Source organism: Rhinolophus sinicus, chromosome 2, assembly GCF_057876585.1.
Source record: "Rhinolophus sinicus isolate RSI-liver-muscle chromosome 2, RSI-T2T, whole genome shotgun sequence".
Classification (NCBI taxonomy): domain Eukaryota; kingdom Metazoa; phylum Chordata; class Mammalia; order Chiroptera; family Rhinolophidae; genus Rhinolophus; species Rhinolophus sinicus.
This window is the reverse complement of record NC_142502.1, coordinates 151693733-151711771: the sequence shown is the minus strand read 5'-3', so window position 1 is coordinate 151711771 and position 18039 is coordinate 151693733. Positions and strand designations below refer to the sequence as shown.

Here is an 18039-nt window from a genome sequence, read left to right as displayed (position 1 = left end):
GAACTATTAAGGAAACTAAGTCTCTGAAAACATTATTGTGAAGAACAGCTTAAGTTTACTTACCTGCAACATGCTGACTATCTCAACTTTGTTGAAGAAAATAAAAGACGTAAGAGTAGAAAGAAAATTCTCTTCAAAAACGGATGGTGTAGGCAAAATGATGTCCTGAATGTACTGCACCCTGTAAGTCTGATGTATTTTTTGCCTTAGTTCAGAGTCTGTTATTGGTATAACTTCCTTAAACTTTGCAGTTTTGGTTAGGAATTCTCTATGCCTTTTTGGCTGCGCCAAAGCAGGGTCATATTCAAGGCATCCCACGACATCCATGATACACTCATCAGAAAACATTACTTCAAACAGAGTTGCCTTATTTAGGAATAAGATTCCTCTAATAATTTCATACAAATGGTGTAAGCCTTCAGTGTTTTCTAGGTTCTCACAAGCTTGGAACAGCTGCAGTAGTTTTTTAATATAGCCTTCGTTTTCCAAGGCCAGAGCCAGCTTTTCCCTACGGATAGGTGAGGAGAGAACTGAGGTAACTAAGTCAGCAATCTCTTCAAGTTTATTGAGTTCACACGTGGGCAGGTCAATCAGATGACTGGTTTCGGGCATTTCTTCAAATCGTTCTTCTTCTGACTCATCAATGAGGTCCTGTGTGACTTCCACTGATGGATCCTTACCTTGAACCTAAAAATATCCAAGTACAGATGGTTACCTTAAAATACAAAAGAATTCAAAATTTTGGAAATCACATCATTGGCCATTGAATTTAAGTAAAAATACCTCACAAAGAATCTATACTAGTAACACAATCACTGCTAATTAAAAGTGAAGTGTAGAGGGGGAAAATACACCCAGTCTAGAGTCAATCATTTGATCTAAGTTAGAGAGAAATTCCCCTCTAATTTTCTTATAACTTAAGGTTAACTGTGATCCCTGATAACCTATTTCAACCGATGTTCTATAGATTTGTGATGTTAAAAAATCATGTAATAACCATGTATAAAATTGTTTAATAATTGCACTATACGCAGTATTTTTGAATTTTGCAGAAGGTAACTTTTCTTTAGGTCCCCAAATTCACTATGTATGATTCTTAAAGCACCATTACATTGGCCTGACAAGGACACTACTGAGTTTAAACCAAATTAAAACCCAATGGCTTGTACATTCAAGAGTAAGAAAATAAGATTTCCTCAAATTACTTTTGAAATTCGCTTTCAGAAAAACATTTGCTTTCACATGAGTCTGAAACTGCTCTAAAAAATAATATCTATTTCTTTTAATGGTATTCATTTAACATGTGTGATAAAGCCTCCAAGTTCTAATTAGCTAGATAAACATCACAACATAATGAATAAAGAACTATTTTATGATTCAGGGTGATAGCTCAAAAAAAAAGCATGGCTACAAACTTTCTACAGCAAATTCCTCTATTTAACATTAAAAATGTTTAAAACCTTACTTTTCATAAATTTTTTCTAATTCCTAACACAAGAGTTCAATTATCCTCTTTTCTACCTCAAAACACCCCATATGTCCTCAGTACAAAAAGTTCCACAAATTTCCAAATTCACCAAAACCACACATGAAAAACTATCTAAGAGCTTAAAGAAAGAAGTAGACAGGTATACTGATGCACACAAAACAATTGTTTTTTCCTAGAGGGATGAGAGAACTTTTACTTCTCAGTTATCAATAGCTGGGCTTTGGGAGACTGACACATAAATATAAGGAAAGTATACGTAACAGGTTCAGAGGAGCAGTTCAGATAAAATACAATGGAAATTTGGAGGAAGAGAAAGTCCTTCTAGATCCTGGAGAAAGGAGGGGGGAGAGGAGAGAATACAAGGAAGGAATCATAAAAGCAGTGGCATTTGAGACCTTAAGTGGGCTTTCAAAGATGGGTAAGAATCAGATAGGGGATAAAGGTATTCAAAGTGCCAGAGGAACAGCACAGGGGCAGAGATGAAAACATGTGACATGCATATGGCAAAGAGCAAAACAGGAAATGTAGACTGAAGTCCAATTGTGGAATGTCAAGCTAAAACACTTGGATTTTTGTGCAAGGAAGTGAATGTGCAGGACTGTTCTTTAGAAAGTTCACCTGGTATCAGTTGTATGGGATAAATTTGAGAACACAGATAAATCAGGGTGTCATTTCAAAGTGCACACGAACAACTGAGTTTGGATAGTAATGGTGGGACAGGTGAGGGCTAGCTACAGCTTAGAGAAGGAAGCACAAGTGACCCCATTGTTTAAAACCTGTCATTAGGAAGGTTATGGCTCATTTAACAAAAACTGGGAACATGGGAGTGGAATGTTTAGTAAGAGTTCAGTTTTACTGAGTTTGAGTGTTTGAATATCCAGCTGACAACTAAAAACTGGGGCCTACTACTTAGGGAAAAGAATAGGACAGAAGATAGAGATTTAGTATTAGGGCAACAGTTAAAGTCAGAAGACTGATAGTAACCAGAGAAAGGTGCAGTGGGAGGTGGGAAAGAAACAGGAAGAGGAATCAGAGGTTATAAAGGAAGATTGAGGGAATCAGAGGAGTTAACTTACACTTCAAATGAATATAGTTTGCAGTTGCTTAAGAATAAAAGTATAGGGCTGGCCCGGTGGCTCAGGTGGTTGGAGCTCCATGCTCCTAACTCCGGGGGCTGCCGGTTCGATTCCCACATGGGCCGGTGGGCTCTCAACCACAAGGTTGCCGGTTCAACTCCTCGAGTCCTGCAAGGGATGGTGGGCTCCGCCCCCTGCAACTAGGATTGAACACGGCACCTTGAGCTGAGCTGCCGCTGAGCTCCTGGATGGCTCAGTTGGTTGGAGCTCGTCCTCTCAACCACAAGGTTGCCAGTTTGACTCCCGCAAGGGATTGTGGGCTGTGCCCCCTGCAACTAGAAAATGGCAACTGGACCTGGAGCTGAGCTGCATCTTCCACAACTAAGACGGAAAGGACAACAACTTGAAGCTGAACGGCACCCTCCACAACTGAGATTGAAGGGACAGCAACTTGACTTGGAAAAAAGGCCTGGAAGTACACACTGTTCCCCAATAAAGTCCTGTTCCCCTTCCCCAATAAAATCTTAAAAAAAAAAGAATAAAAGTATAGTTCCAGAAGCATTCACTAGATTATGGCTTATTTATTTGTGTTATCTAGCATTGATCCTTACAAGCTTCCCGGATTCTCTCCTAAACTTAACTTCCATTGATTTTATCTGTCAATCCCACATCAACCCAAGTGTCTAAGTGTCTATTTAGTTGTCAGGAGTGCTGTCCACCATGTAGTTCTGGTTCTCTCCCTTTGGGGGCACATGAGTTCTTTGCCTCCTGAAGTTAGATGTAGCTGTGTGATTTGCTTTGGTCCATGAAATGTGAGCCAACCATGTGTAACTCCTGGGCAGAAACTTTTAATAGCCAGTGCTCTGATTTGCCACCTTTCCTTCCCACTTTGCAATGGTCTTGGAAGTATTAAAATGAACTCTATCAACCTGGGTGGTTCCTGAGTGGCTCTGGTGAGCACAGTCCCTTCCCCTCCAACCCTGTCCCTCACTGGTCAAACAGCATTAGGGAAAAACAAACTTTTGTTGTGACAAACCACTGACATTTTAGGATTTTGCCAGTACAGTATAATCTGACTTTAACATCGTTAAAGTCAGTCAACTAACTGTGCTGAATGGGTTCACAATATACCCACACTATCAATAAGGTTCTCAATGAAAATTTCTCTTTTCCACACTCCTAGTCCCTTATAGCTGTGCTTTTTCTTTTTTTCCTTTGCAAGTGTTAAACACTATTACTTTTCTCTTTAAGTCTCAGAAGACTTTCTTTCCTTTGCGAAGAAGAGGCTATCATCAGTACTCATCTTCCTCTAACATTCTTCTCCATCTCACAACTTACTGTCACCCATTTCATGTGTTTCAAAGAAAATGTCTCCACCATTTTATGATGTTAAAATTTACTAGATATGTACTTTTGACTTTATGCTTTCTAAAAGCTCAAAAGATATCAATTATCTTAGCTCTTGTTTTTGTAACTTCTGCCTTTCCAATGGTTCTTTTAGTTCTATCATTTGCATTCCCCTACGATACTTACTGTTCTCTGAGCGTCAAACTTTTTCAGAGCAGTTCTACTTTCTCATCATAAGGGTTTAAAAAATGACTGAGTAATATGGTTTTTACTGAAATTGAAACTGTTTTTTTCAAAGGTCAGCAATGACCTCCTAGAACTGAAAAATAAAACATAATGTATGGTTTCTGTGGAATACCACGCTGTTAGGAACAATAAACTAAATGTATATTCAGCAACATGCATATATCTTGAAAGTTGTGCAGTAAAAAAATTAACCTTGCTGAACCATCAGTGGCCAAATCTAAAATCCCTTCCAAAGGTGGCAAAGTCTGGGTAAAAATCAATGACAAATGGGGAGGAGAAATAGTAAATGAGGGCAAAGGAATGAATACATAGGTAAAACAATGAAGGAAATCCAATTAACACTGATGCCTCAAGAAAGGCTTAGAGTAAGAGATGATATTCTCTTAGCTTAAGTATACCAGATGCCTGGAAGGGTGAAGTCATATGTTTACCAACCCACCACTGCTCTCAGAACTTGACAAGGTCAAATGGGGGCCTGTAAATAAACATGAGTGACACCACTCTGGGAAACATTTGGTCATACAATATGATGATGAACTGAATCAACTATTCATGAGTAAGTGGGATTCTAGTAATGTGCTAGTACCTATTGATTCTTACTTTTCAGGTTATACCTACTACCATAATGCAACATGGTAGAACACTGGCATTGTTGATTCAACTACCTGTACATAAGCCTTATAATACTGACATTGATGATCAATTACATTAGGAGATTGAGTTAAAGACTCCTCAGCATGTAATGCTGATAGAAAAAGACTAGCCTGAGGAAGTGGATTTTGTTAACTATCACCTAATTTCTATGCTAAACAGTTCTGTACATGTTTATCATAAAGTACAAATCGCAGTTGATCAAAGAGGGAAATGAACAATCAAATTATTGGTTTTATAGGACAAAGTAGCTGTTTTTTAAAAAATCTGTCTTTATCCCAGACTGGCTCCTCCAAAAGTTGGACATATTCATACTGATACTATTGCTCTATCTGTCATGTAAACGCTATACTAAATGTAGATACTTAGACAAATATGGTTATTTTGCTGTAAGAGTCTTGGTCAAGGGCGAGGAGTGGCCTTTGCAGTAAAGGATTAATAATGTTGTCCAGAGAAAGGTTTGGCCTTTGTGTAGCTCCTGAGAGGTAACTTCTAACCACTGTGAACATGCTGTCTGATAAGAGTGTTTTTGTTTACCTGGAACTTGGTCTTAGGCCTTAGGATATACCACATATTCTATGTCTATGTGGTTGACGGTGGAAGTCAACCTCCAAAAGTGCTGGAAACTAAAGGCAGCTATGTGGTCAGTCAGCCCGCTTCTATGACTAACCCCCAATGAAATGCTGGACACAAGGTATGGGTAAGCTTCTCTGGTCAGCAACCCTCTGTACATGCTGCCACACTCCTTGCTGAAAGAAGTAAGTGCTGTATGTGCAGCTATCCTGAGAAAACTGAAAGTTCATGCCTGAAACCCTCCTATAGACCCTGCCTTATGAGTCTTTTCCCATCGGTAATTTTAATTTGTATTATTTTGCTGTAATAATCTGAAATCATGATTATAACAGCTTTGTAGAATTCTGTAAGTCTTTCTGGTGAATTAAGTGAACCTGAGAGTGGTCTTGGGGACCTCCTGAATTACGTGAGTGAAAAGAACTAAATTTCAGGAAAAAGTTCTAGGACATATGTACAAAGTCTTCAAGAATATATGTATATCCAAGAACATATATTAAACAGTAAGTGCTGAGGTGTGGGGAGGGTAGAAATGTGACAAGGTACAACCTAATATGCTGATTACCACAAAATATTATCAACCATATAAACTTATGTTCTAGCACATATATAAATCACCACCCTACTTCTGAAAAAGATGTTTCTCTTCTGTTTCATTCATTCATTCTTTAAATACATACCGAGTATACACACATGTTCAGTTGCAATGCTGGTATGAGAGGAGGGTAGAATACAAAATGTCACTTTTCAGGAATTTATAACAAAAAACGCTAGTCTTTATATACTGCTATTAATATTCTAAACAGCCTTATAAACATTAAAGTTATCTTTTTTTTATTTTTAAAGTTTTATATTCTTTATTATGCTTTCATTATTTTCATGGACCAGTTTTTCCCATACTTCATGGATGAACACATGATTTAAGTTTATTGAATCAAGACTAGAACAGCAAGTGTTTACTGCCATGTGAAGTGTGCGATAGCGTGCATTTTTTGGTCTTACGTTTCACTCTACAGAAACTTTGCAAACATAAAATTAAATCTCAATTCCCTGGAGAGCACATGAGAAAAAAAAAAAGGATTAAAATTAGGAGTTTCTTATCATCACCAAATATACAGGTTAAAAATAGGCAAAACCAAAGGTGAAATGATAAAACAATTTGGATTATATTCTATGCATATTATACAAACTAAAGCAAAATCATATTTGCTTAGTGTTTTCAACTGTTTAACTGGAATTCTTCTATTTAATAATGTATACTAATAATGCTCTAGCAGTATATTAACACACAGTAATATATGAGGTAGGAAATAAAGAAACCATCTACTCCCAGTTAAGAAAAGTTTAGTGATTTAGAGCCACACATCAAATAAGCTTCATATGGAATCAGAAGGTTCACACAACACTTTCTTGGGCCACTTTATTACAGCGTGTGGCACTGTTATTGTGAGGACCAAGGAAAAAAATAATTGTAGACAGACGCATAAAACTAACTGAAGAAACTTCAGTAACAAGAATCATTAAAGAGCAAAGCTGATGTAAGTGAAAATGACAATAGTCAAAAAACACTATAACAGAATATCACACTAAGCAACCACTGAAACAGTGATCTCTGTTTACAGAAAACGGTAGTTAAAATGAATGTTATGATTAATTTAAAATCCAGTTACCAACTGTCAGAGAAGGAGACATAGCTATTAAATGTAACATGGAATCCTGAATGGGATCCTGAAACAGAAAAAGGACACTGGGTTTTAAGCTGATGATATCTGAATAAAGAATGGAATTTAGCTAATAATAATGTGTGAATAATGATGAATAATAATTGATGAATAATAAATGTATGAAAAGTTCATTAATTGTGACAAGTATATCATACTAATAAGATGCTAATAACACGGGAAACGGGGGGCGGTGGGGAGATGTCAGGAAAGGGAGTATATAGAAACTCTCCCTATATTTCCTGCTCAGATTTTCTGTAAATTTGAAACTTCTGAAATTAAAACTTTATTAAAAAAATTTCCAGTTACTTGAGTTACCACCTATCCTGTATCCTGCTAAACTCTAAATTCTTCATGAGTTGAAGTCCTGAGCACTTTGATCATTAGTGTCAGGTACACAGTATTCACAAACACTAGGCAAATGAGTGACCAATTATTTAAAATCTAGAAGCCTTAGGACATAATTATTATTTTTTTTTGTTTTTTAAAAATCTTGATATTTTGCAGGGTATTAATTATGAATATATGTCATCAAAATCTAAAGCAGTAAACAAAACTATGATAAATTTGTTTTTTATTTTAAGGAAAAGAATTTGCTGTAAAATATAAATTTCCAGGTTAGGTTACCAAAATCTCACATGAAGACATTATCTCTCAACATTATAATACACATCTTTTAGGCAAAAAGAAAAAAAAAATTCAAGAATGCATACAAATATAAGTTAAATGTTATTCAAAGATACGTACCTGACAAATTTTTTCCCAGATTTCATCACAGCCAGCTTTTTCCTGAAAACTTAGAGCCAGATCATAGTTTTCAGCTTCTGACCAAACAATTAATGTATCCTGTTTAAAAACAAAAATTTCTACATCATCACACTAGAAAAGAAATAACTACAAAGTATAAGTAAAAATTAAAGAAACAGAAAACAGCATAGCAATGACAAATGCCTCCTGATAAGTTCAACTAATGTACATTAGACATCATATACTTTATTATACTTTGAAACTTTAGTAACATACTGTTGGCAATGAAAAAATAGCTTTGGAACTAAAAGTGACACTGAACAATTTTCTGAAACAAAAAATATTAAAACAGGTTAGCAGGATCAGGCTCATGTTACCAAGATAATGTTTAATGGAAACTCTAGCCATTCTTGGCCAAACTTTAAGTCATTCTAATCATCTATTTCCTATTGTTTCCAGAAAGTCAGTTGTTCCACTCACTAACCACCTACCACCTACAAGTTTATTTTCCCCTTTAAGTTGGTTGTCAACTGGTTGCATATAGGCTAAAAACTGAAAATATCTTTAGGTTTAACCCTTTTTAATTTTGCCCCCTTTTTTTCCCCCCAAATCTGGAAAAGCCTTAAGGATATTAAGGAATGCAAAACAATAGTAAAATGAAGATACTTGCTTTATCTGTATTACAATGGCAGCTAGTTCAGCAGCGAATTGTTGTAAAAAATTAATAACCCCAGGTTTAGGTAAGTGCTTTCCCAGAATGTCCTTAATTATATCCCTATCAAAAGGTTAGTTACGCTTTTAGGAAAAAGTTGTTAACCCCTTTATTAAAAAACTAAGGTTTGGGTTTAAATTAACACACACACCTTTAAACACTAAAATCCCCGAAACAAATGAAATTAAAACCTTTTTAGGATGCATAATAATGAAAGTTTAATAAACTTTGAAAACTCTGATTTTCAAAAATATGCATATTTATACTAAAAATGCTAATTACCAAAAATATAATCTATAAAAACACCTTACATTTAACAGTTGTTCCTCTGACTTTATATTAAAAAATAAAACTAAAAGTGAACCCCAAATTAATAAAGACAAAGTATTCAAAATAAAAACATTTCAGTATTTTGGTAGCTCTAACCAGTAAATGAAAAATGTCCTTTAATTATTCCAGGCTCCAGATAAATAGTTATTTGCTGTGTAATCAGGTAAGAACAGTTGGAAATCTGTTTTCTAGCTTCTGCCTGACCATGCTTCTTGGAAGGGAAATTTGCCATCAGATATTCTAAAATTTTATCAGGTAACTCTTTTGTTTAAAAACTTTCAGTGGCTCCCACCATTTACAGAGAAGGTTTTGAAATCTTTTTTTAAAAAACCAGTAGAATTCTTTATACAAACAAAGTTACTAAAAATCTCCACATAAACAAAAAAGATAAAAATAGTGCTACTTAGATTAAGGCGCTAGGGCACCCACTCAGGCTCTGTGCACTTTCTTCAGTCCCTGAGTCATCATTTTAGAGCCCTCCTCACAATAGCTTCATGAACAGTGATCTCGAAAACTTTTTTTTAACGGTGTGCCTCAAATTACTTACACATTATATACAAGAATATATTAGTATAGTGATACTTTAAACATATATACAACTGAAACAGAAATAAAAATATTTACATAAAGATAAAACAAGCAAATGTTAAAATGTTTGAATTATGTCTGCATACCTTATCAGTTAGCATTTTAAGACTCAATATACACTTAGGGCATAGTACAGCTATAATTGACAGTAGACAAAATCCATATTTAACATCATCCTTTAAATAATTCTGAATTTTTTGGGAAGGGCGACTTTTTATAAGATTTTATCGTTTCTGCTTTGTCACTTGGCCGACAGATCAATTACATTGAGTGTAAATGTCGGTTTGATCATTATCTTGTTCACTTGCACTTACAGTACTGTTTTCAACCTTTTTAAAGACACTTGTTCATTTTCTTAGGGTTACAGGTTAGTTAAATTGGAAAATATCTGTAACTTATCTCTACAGACAGGCTACAACAATTCACAATTCAAGGTGGGGAACACTTCATGGAAATGTTGCTCTTCTCTCAGAATATTATGTATGTTTTTGACTTGACTACCTGACTTTATTAAATATTAGCAAAACTCAATTTCTGAAAACAGGTTTCTTCTTAAATCCCAATGCTTCATACTGTGCATTCCATTCTGGAGATCAGTAGTACAAGAGAATGAAATCCAAAACCCTTAATTTAGGCATCCAAGGCCCCTTCCACTTTGGTTCCAATCTACCTTCTGAGAGAAAGTCCAGAAGCAATAAAGTCAGAATTAAGGTAACGGAGTCCCTGTCTTCTTCATCTTCTGTTCTTTCCTTCCATTCTTAATGTAAACTAAGCCAGTCAAAATCCCTGAAACTAAACGGGATTTATATTCAGAATCCTTTTTCAATGCAGAGGACTGACTTTGGGAGACGGTTAAAATACAGATTCCTATGTCATTCCTTTGGGGACAGATTTGGAGTGAAGCCCAACAATCCTTATTTTTAACAAGGGTCCCAGGCCATTCTTCTGGTAAGTCAAATTTGAAAACATGACCTAAGTGTATCTCTAGGTGGTTAACAGAGAATAGGGAAGTGCCATCAGAGTAGGCACCTTCCAGCTCTATGCATCTACTCCAAATAGATGACAAATTCCATCCTTCCTTCTCACCCTCCCCCACACCCTACTATCTCAGTAAAACAAATACCCCAAAGAAGCACTCCTTAGAACTGGTTATGCCAAGGGTCAGAGTAAAAGCTCCAGGGTGAGAGAGTAGAGTTTGCACAAAAATATTTAAAACATAATGAAAGGTGTCAAGTGGCAGGGTTTCCTACGTATCCAAAAATCCTAGAGAGAGCCAAGCTCAGTATTTCACAGTAAGGTCTGTATTCACCCATGTACTTTGTTACATATTTTTTGCTCATTTGTGCATGGCATACATATCTTTAGGATGTTATTAATGCCTTTGTTTAAACCAAGAGAAGTTTAGGGGTTTTTTCCCTTCCTCGACTAAAACATTTAATCACCATTACGTCCCCATGGAAATCAGATTTAAAATGAGCTTGCAGGGAGAACAGAAAAAGTCAGTTACATTTGATCTGATCCTTTAAAAAAATAAAGTCGATTATGTCCAAGTCCAGGATGGAGTAAGACATGAGCTGGAGAAGCTTGACAACTTAGTCTTTACTGAATCGGGTTCTTGGAATGTGGTATTATTATAAGAAATTATGTTCAATCTTATGTATTAAAAGCACATTACTGAGTTGTATACTGCTTAAATCAGAGTTTCTTAATTCAGAGTCTAGATAACACCTTAAATTGTATCTAAAACACGGTGCACCACATCTTTTTGGGAGAAAGTGTCTTGTTTTTATACCGTATTCACAAAGGCATCCGTGACACATTTAGAAGGATCTAACAAACCAATGGATTGTCTGTTTCAGTTTTCTTCTTCGGTACTCATCTACATCATTAACATGAATAAAATCCAGTCATGAAATATTTGAGATACTACTGTCTGCCAGACTAACCCATCTTTGCTCCTAATGACTTTGACTAAGTTCAATAGACAGAGCTGAAGTTTTTCAAAAGGAATACTTATTTTTTAAAAAGGAAAACAAACAGAAATATCAGTAGGTTTATAGAATTTAATTTGCAGATGCAGAATCAATTTAAAAGTCTGAAAATGAGATTAACCAGAAAAATAATGCAGCACCTGACTCTCCAGGAGTTCCTAATAATTCACCTAAAGTCTTTCTGAGATAGATTTTTAAAATACAGTATGATATGACATGTAGTCTAAGATAGACATGATGACTTAACTTAGAAACAGTAGTAATATTTTAAACAAATCTGTGATATAATTGGATACAAGAGGAATAATCCTCAACTAGAATTAGGACCTGAGTTCAACTCAAAGTTTCACTGTCCACTGTTTATGTGACTTTCATTGAAGTATTTAACCTCTTTGATCTTCCTTTTTTCACTGGAAAAGAGGAAAACGCTGCCTGTATCAGGTTATAATATTATGAATATAGTTCTCTCACTGAACTTATGTGCTAAAGTATTTTTCGTACATTAATTCACAACTATTCTATGAGGTAGGTAGTATCTCCATTTAAAAGATGAGGTTCAGAGAAAATTTGCTCAAAATCACATAGCTAGAAATGATGAAATTAAATCCATGTTCCTGCTACTATGCCACAGTACATATGTGAACAAATTCTGAAAAAACCAGAATGTTCTTAACAACGTTGCTTCCCAAGAGTCTTCCCTGTGGCATTATATTTATCTAGGCATCTCCCTAAACCCCTAAATAAGAAAGACCTGCCTCCATCTGACACCCAAAGATTCCTCCTTGGTCCTGTTCCAAACCACCCAAAACACATCCCTACCCAACACCCCACCCAATCTCTCAAATCTAATAATTCACATCTTCTACTCATGCACCTGATCTATATAGTTGAAGATGCAGAATGAACTCTACTCATTACAAATTCATGCTGTCATTTTAATGCAGCATTCATAATTATAACCATTTCTTTCTCTCCTATATACTCATTAGTCCATTCCCCACAATAACTCTCAGGCTAAACCGCAACATCCTCATTTTATTGGGTAATTTTGCCCATTAAGAGGTAGAAACAATACATGATCCTTTTCATCCATACCTTCCCCTCAGTGGACATTCTTCTAACCGAAACCTAAAATAGTCTCAATCTCTCTCTTGCAGAATATGAAATAGCCATTTGCTGACTGGCCATCCTTCCCTCACCAAAATTCTGTTCTCCCTTGATTTGAAGACAACACATTTTTCTGATTCTGTACTTTTTCCAATTGCTTATTCTCCTATTTACTGAATCTTCCTTCTTCCTGGTTACTAAACATCTAATCCAGCATTATGCCTTGTCAATTTTATCTTCAATATATATCTCAAATCCATCTATCTCTTCCAATCACTGCTAACCTGTTCCAATATTATCTCTTGCTTGGACTATGCTGCAATCTCCCAACTAGTATCCTGTCCCAGTTACTGGCACTCTTCAATTTCAGAGATTGATGTTGCATTTTGGATCAAGTCATTCTTCTGCTGAAAACTCTTCAAGTTTTAAACTGCACTTTAAAAATCCAAACTAAAGATAGTGACCAACCCATAAGCAGTACCAACCAAGTATTATTGGATGAATGAGTTAATGTGGACAATTAAACAAGGCTGTCTTAAGCTCTGTTCTTTCCTCACTTTACATCTACTCTCTCAAAGGTCTCCTCTTGCAGCTAAAAATAGCATTTAATGGTTCCCAAATTAGAATGTTCTACAACAAACTCTTACTGTATTACTAGTCCCACATGTTCATTATAAGACCTTTCTATATATTTTACAATCACTTCAAAGCCTAAATGAAAGAAAGCAAAGGCACAGAAAAGTATATTGTGTGCTATCATTTATGCCAATAAAATAGAGAAATATATATGACTGAGTATTTGTTTACATATACATAAAACCTCTGGGAAGAGATACAAGAAACTGTTAACAGTGGTATCTTCTAGCAAGGGAAACTAGGAACAGAGTCCAGGTAGGGAAAGAGACTTCACTAGTCTGAATTTTGAACGTGAATGCATAACCTATTCAAAAAAATAAAGTTTTAAAATAAACAAGCCTCTAACCAAATTATTAATATAAATCTGTTGTCGTAACTTCCCAATTGCTGGAGAAAACCATCATTTTCCTGGTCCCAAGAATCAAAAACACTACCAGTGATCTTTGATTCTTTCTCTTTCATATTTAATCATTCACCAATCTTCCAGCACTTTCTTGAAAATATACTGGAGCTCTGTTCCTTCTTTCCACTTAGTACACTGAAACATATTTTCATTTTCTTGTATCTGAGTTATTGCACAAGCTTGCTGCCTAAAGCTCGTTTTTCTTCCCCACCCCCAATTCATTATTCATGACTTTGCCACCCTGGCTTCCTAAACCCAGTATCACTTTCATCATGTTAAGTCCCCACTCAAGAACCTATAATGGCTCCCTTTTGTTTAGCAAATCAAGCTGTCAAATAAGAAACCCAGACTGCAAATAAGCTTAATACCTTTTGTATCAGATGTACCATTTCCTTCCCTATCAGTTCCTTCAGCAGATACCACCAAGGAGAGGGAAGTTTTTCTTAATGATTCTGGCTCAAATCAATCTCTCCCTTCTCTAATTTTCTACTGCCCAAGTCTGGAATACAAGTTGCTTTTTATAACATTTTGTGTTGGTACATACCCGCTACACAATCTTGGTCAAGAAACTTAACCTTTTTGTGCCTTAGTTGCCTTATCTGTGAAACTCTTTCATGGACTTTCAGTGAGGACTTGGTGAAAACACTTTACCAGCTATTTTATTATCATTCTGTAATTGTTTCACCTGTTATGTCTTGTCTCTCAATAAAACCAAGGATGAGAACTTCCCTATACCTCTCTCCTAAACCCAATTAACAAACAATTTGTGTTAAATATAAAAGGTACACATCCCAGGGATTCTGCTTTTGATTTAGTCAAGATCAGCAGGACTGATTCTAAATAACTTAATATTTTGACACACATCATCAGGCACTTTATTTCATGTTCCATTGTATAATCATTCTCTTCTCCTTCCAATATGTTTATTTAAACACTTAAGTTTATTGGCTCCTTTAGTGTTATTATCTTCTTCCCATTAACTATTTCAGTATTGTCCACAACAAGCAAGAAAGTGACGTGAATCATGGTGACCTACAGATATTGAGTATATGACATTCAACTCAACTCATTCTAACTTATTTTAAACACACAATTCATTACATAGCTCATTTTAGAATTGTAATGTTAAAAGAAGAATGTTAAATATTCCTCTCTGCAATTATTCAATATATTCTGATACAGTAAAATACCCTATAAACTATGAATGTCTTATTTTATTAAAAACCCACTAAGTATCAATATACTTAATAAATTTTGGAAATGAATAATTTTCTAGACTAATTTATTGAATAACTTAAATGATGACATTTAAAAAAAGATAATTCTAATGAACACAGGAAAACAGCAATGTGTTTGGAAATCTCAATTTGTATACCTTGGTAAAAAGTGCAAACTGAGCAAGATTTTGGCGAAAATATGAAAAATCATTATATATTACAAAGAAACTCAGTTTAACATAACTTCTAAAAGGCTCTCTGATTTCTATTAGAAAAGTTCACTCAATTTAAACAAAAATCAACAAGTGACCCTATTTACACAGGTTTATCATTCTTACATACAAAGCTTTTCCATAATGTCATTGCCAAAGAGTTCTTATATTTTGTCATTTAGTGAAAGTACTTCAATTAGAAATGTATTAAAAAAAGCCGATAGTATATTATCTGAATGTGACTAATTACGGAAAACATTTTTCCAATGGCATGAAAATTTTTTTTCTCCAACACTTTAGTTTTCCAGCGGAGTAACATCACACACAAAACTATATCCCAAAGTTTCTAAAGTATTTGCAGAACTGTGTAATGTTGGTATTTTAAACACAAATCTTTGCCATAATGTGCTCTGTCCAATAGTAACAACAGCCAAAGGATCTTATACACAATGTGAGAAGAATCCATATTAGAACTAATTTGTAGGGAGTCACATATAAGAACACAGTTCCTGAGAATTTCATATTCATGCTGACAGAAAAAAAAAAGATCACAAAATATTAGTATTTCTTTCCCCACAAACAAGCAAGCAAACAAACAAAAAAAAAACCGTTAAGTGGCTATCTGGTAAAATTCAGTGCAAAGACAGAAAGTAACCATTTTCTTGGCTGACTTAGAAATTAAATTTACTTAAATGTCGATCTTAAAATGTCTAAGGTATAGGAAACATCTTCAGGTGTTCAACACAGGACAAATGTTTAATTTGATTCTTCATCAAAAAAGACATAATATTTCCTAAGCAGAGAAAAAAAACTATTAATACTGAAAATTTTTCAAATATTTCAAAGAACTGATTAAGACGTATTGCATACACAAAACAATTATTTAACAGCAAGACTTTTACTAATAATGAGCTGTGCAATAGACATAATTTCATTCTTCCAACAGGAAGTATTTGTTCCTGGGTATCCAAATTTTCATTGGCTTTGAAGAAAGTAGGCATTGATGATATAAATATAATCTTAAAATAATTTATCTTTTCCTTCAAAAATCTCTGCCATATATTCACTTTACATATTGTGCGAGCGCACACGCGCACACACACACACAAAACCCTGGAAATCATTCAAGTGTCTAATAGGTGTAAATCATACATCAGAATACTATACAGTGTTTTTTTAAAAAACCTACTAGATCTACATTGTTAACATGAACATATCTTCAAAATAACGTTGAATGAAAAATGAAAGTTGCAGAATACATGTAAGAGTACGAGATCAACTGTGTAAAGTTTAAAAACACACACAAGACTACATATTATTCATGGATACATACATATGCAGAAAGGTATAAAAGCATGTACATAAATAATACACATCAACTTCAGAATAGTAGTTACCTATAGGGAAGATAGAGAATGGATAGAATGAGATGGGTACAAAGGGGGCTTTAACTCTATCCACAATGTTCAACATTACAAAAAGATCTGAAACAAATATGGTTATGTTAACATTGTTAAATCTGGTGGTATTACACAGACACTCATTATATTATTCTCTGTACTTTTCAATTTGAATCTGTCATATTAAAAATGAAAACATTCACAGAATAAAGAAAAAGGTTGAATCACTGCTGCTATTTCCAGGTTAAATAATATGGTATGCTAAAACACAACAGAGGTTTTCTTTTCCCAAACAAGACAACAAATATTAACAGAAAACATTACATGATCGACAATGTACACTTTTGTAAAGTATCCATTATTATGTTAAAATATACAACAAAGAATAGGATTTAAATGTTTCTACTTCAAAACGCTACCTTTGCTTGAGTCAAAGGATCTAATTTCACACCACAAACAGCCTTTCCTTGTTTTAAAGAGTACCCCTTTGAATTTTCTTGTATGCCATTTCCTTTAAACGAGAATAAAAAGCTTAGTGTACAGGGTATAGCAGAGACCTGGCTAACTGGTAAGTTAAATAAGACTAAAGAATACATTGTATTCTAATATAAACCAACAGTGGCTCAATTCAAAGATAATAAATTACTGCCAATACAAAAACTTTTACTTTTCAGTTTGCAACTTTTAACCTGCAAGGGAAATACATATGGTTTGTAATTTTGTGTACCAAACATGTTCATTCTTGTCAGGAAAGTTTTCCCATCTCTGTCAGATTAACACTTCCTTGATCACAGATGAAGTCTTTCAAATTAAAGATAAACAACTACTTGCCTGTTGTTTCTGATATGCAGTGTTTGGATTTATCTTTGATTCCAAGAGTAGTGATCCTAAAAGATAAAAAATAATATTTATAAGTTTCAATTTATAAAATCCTGAATAAAAAAAATCAGAGTCCACATTAAAAAAAAAAAAAAAGTGTTCTCTTCACTCAGCTAGACATCTGAAGTAATCAACTGTATTCCAATTCACATTTTTCTCTCCAGATCTGGGCTTTGTATTTAATTTAGAACATATCCTATCCCCACAAGCACTTAAAGGAAAAAAATCCATCTAAGATCAACATTCAGACCAAGAATATAAGGAGACTAGATGATCATTAAAGTTTTATTGAAATGAAAATTTTAAGGTCTAAATGACCACTTGAAGCCGAAGTCTTTTTAACAAAATTATTTTATTGCATTTCCAGTTCAACAAATAAAACAAATTACAAAGGATCACAAAGAGAAATTACAGCACTGCATTTATCCTTTTCTCCTTAAGAACAAAAGGAAGAACACCTCATGTAGAAATAAATGTTCATAACTATTTACAATAAAAGAGAAAGTGCAAGGGTACAAAATACGTCAAGAATAAATCTAAGGTTATTTTTCTATTAGCTGCACCTAATTGTTCAAATCGAGGCGTTCAGATTACGAGAAAGGTGTTTTAATTAAGTTTACATTCTGCTTTGGTGTCCTAACTTGTTTAGTTTCTAAAGTTTCCACAGCACCCCTACAAAGGCAGCCTGGAGGGATCTCAGACTGAAGATATATGCGC

The 18039-nt window shown here is 34.6% G+C and overlaps 1 protein-coding gene across 3 annotated transcripts in view; it reads right to left on the bottom strand.

Annotated features, from left to right (window-relative positions):
• Nucleotides 1-18039, bottom strand: part of PPP4R3B (protein phosphatase 4 regulatory subunit 3B) — a 55903-nt gene that overhangs the window by 36803 nt on the left and 1061 nt on the right. For all 3 annotated transcript variants that reach the window (XM_019719717.3, XM_019719723.3, XM_019719728.3), the window contains exons 2-4: nucleotides 17275-17330; nucleotides 7848-7946; nucleotides 64-687 (exon numbers count right to left, since the gene is read on the bottom strand). In XM_019719717.3, the coding sequence (XP_019575276.3) occupies nucleotides 64-687; nucleotides 7848-7946; nucleotides 17275-17330 (779 nt within the window). The remainder of the gene's footprint in view (nucleotides 1-63; nucleotides 688-7847; nucleotides 7947-17274; nucleotides 17331-18039) is intronic.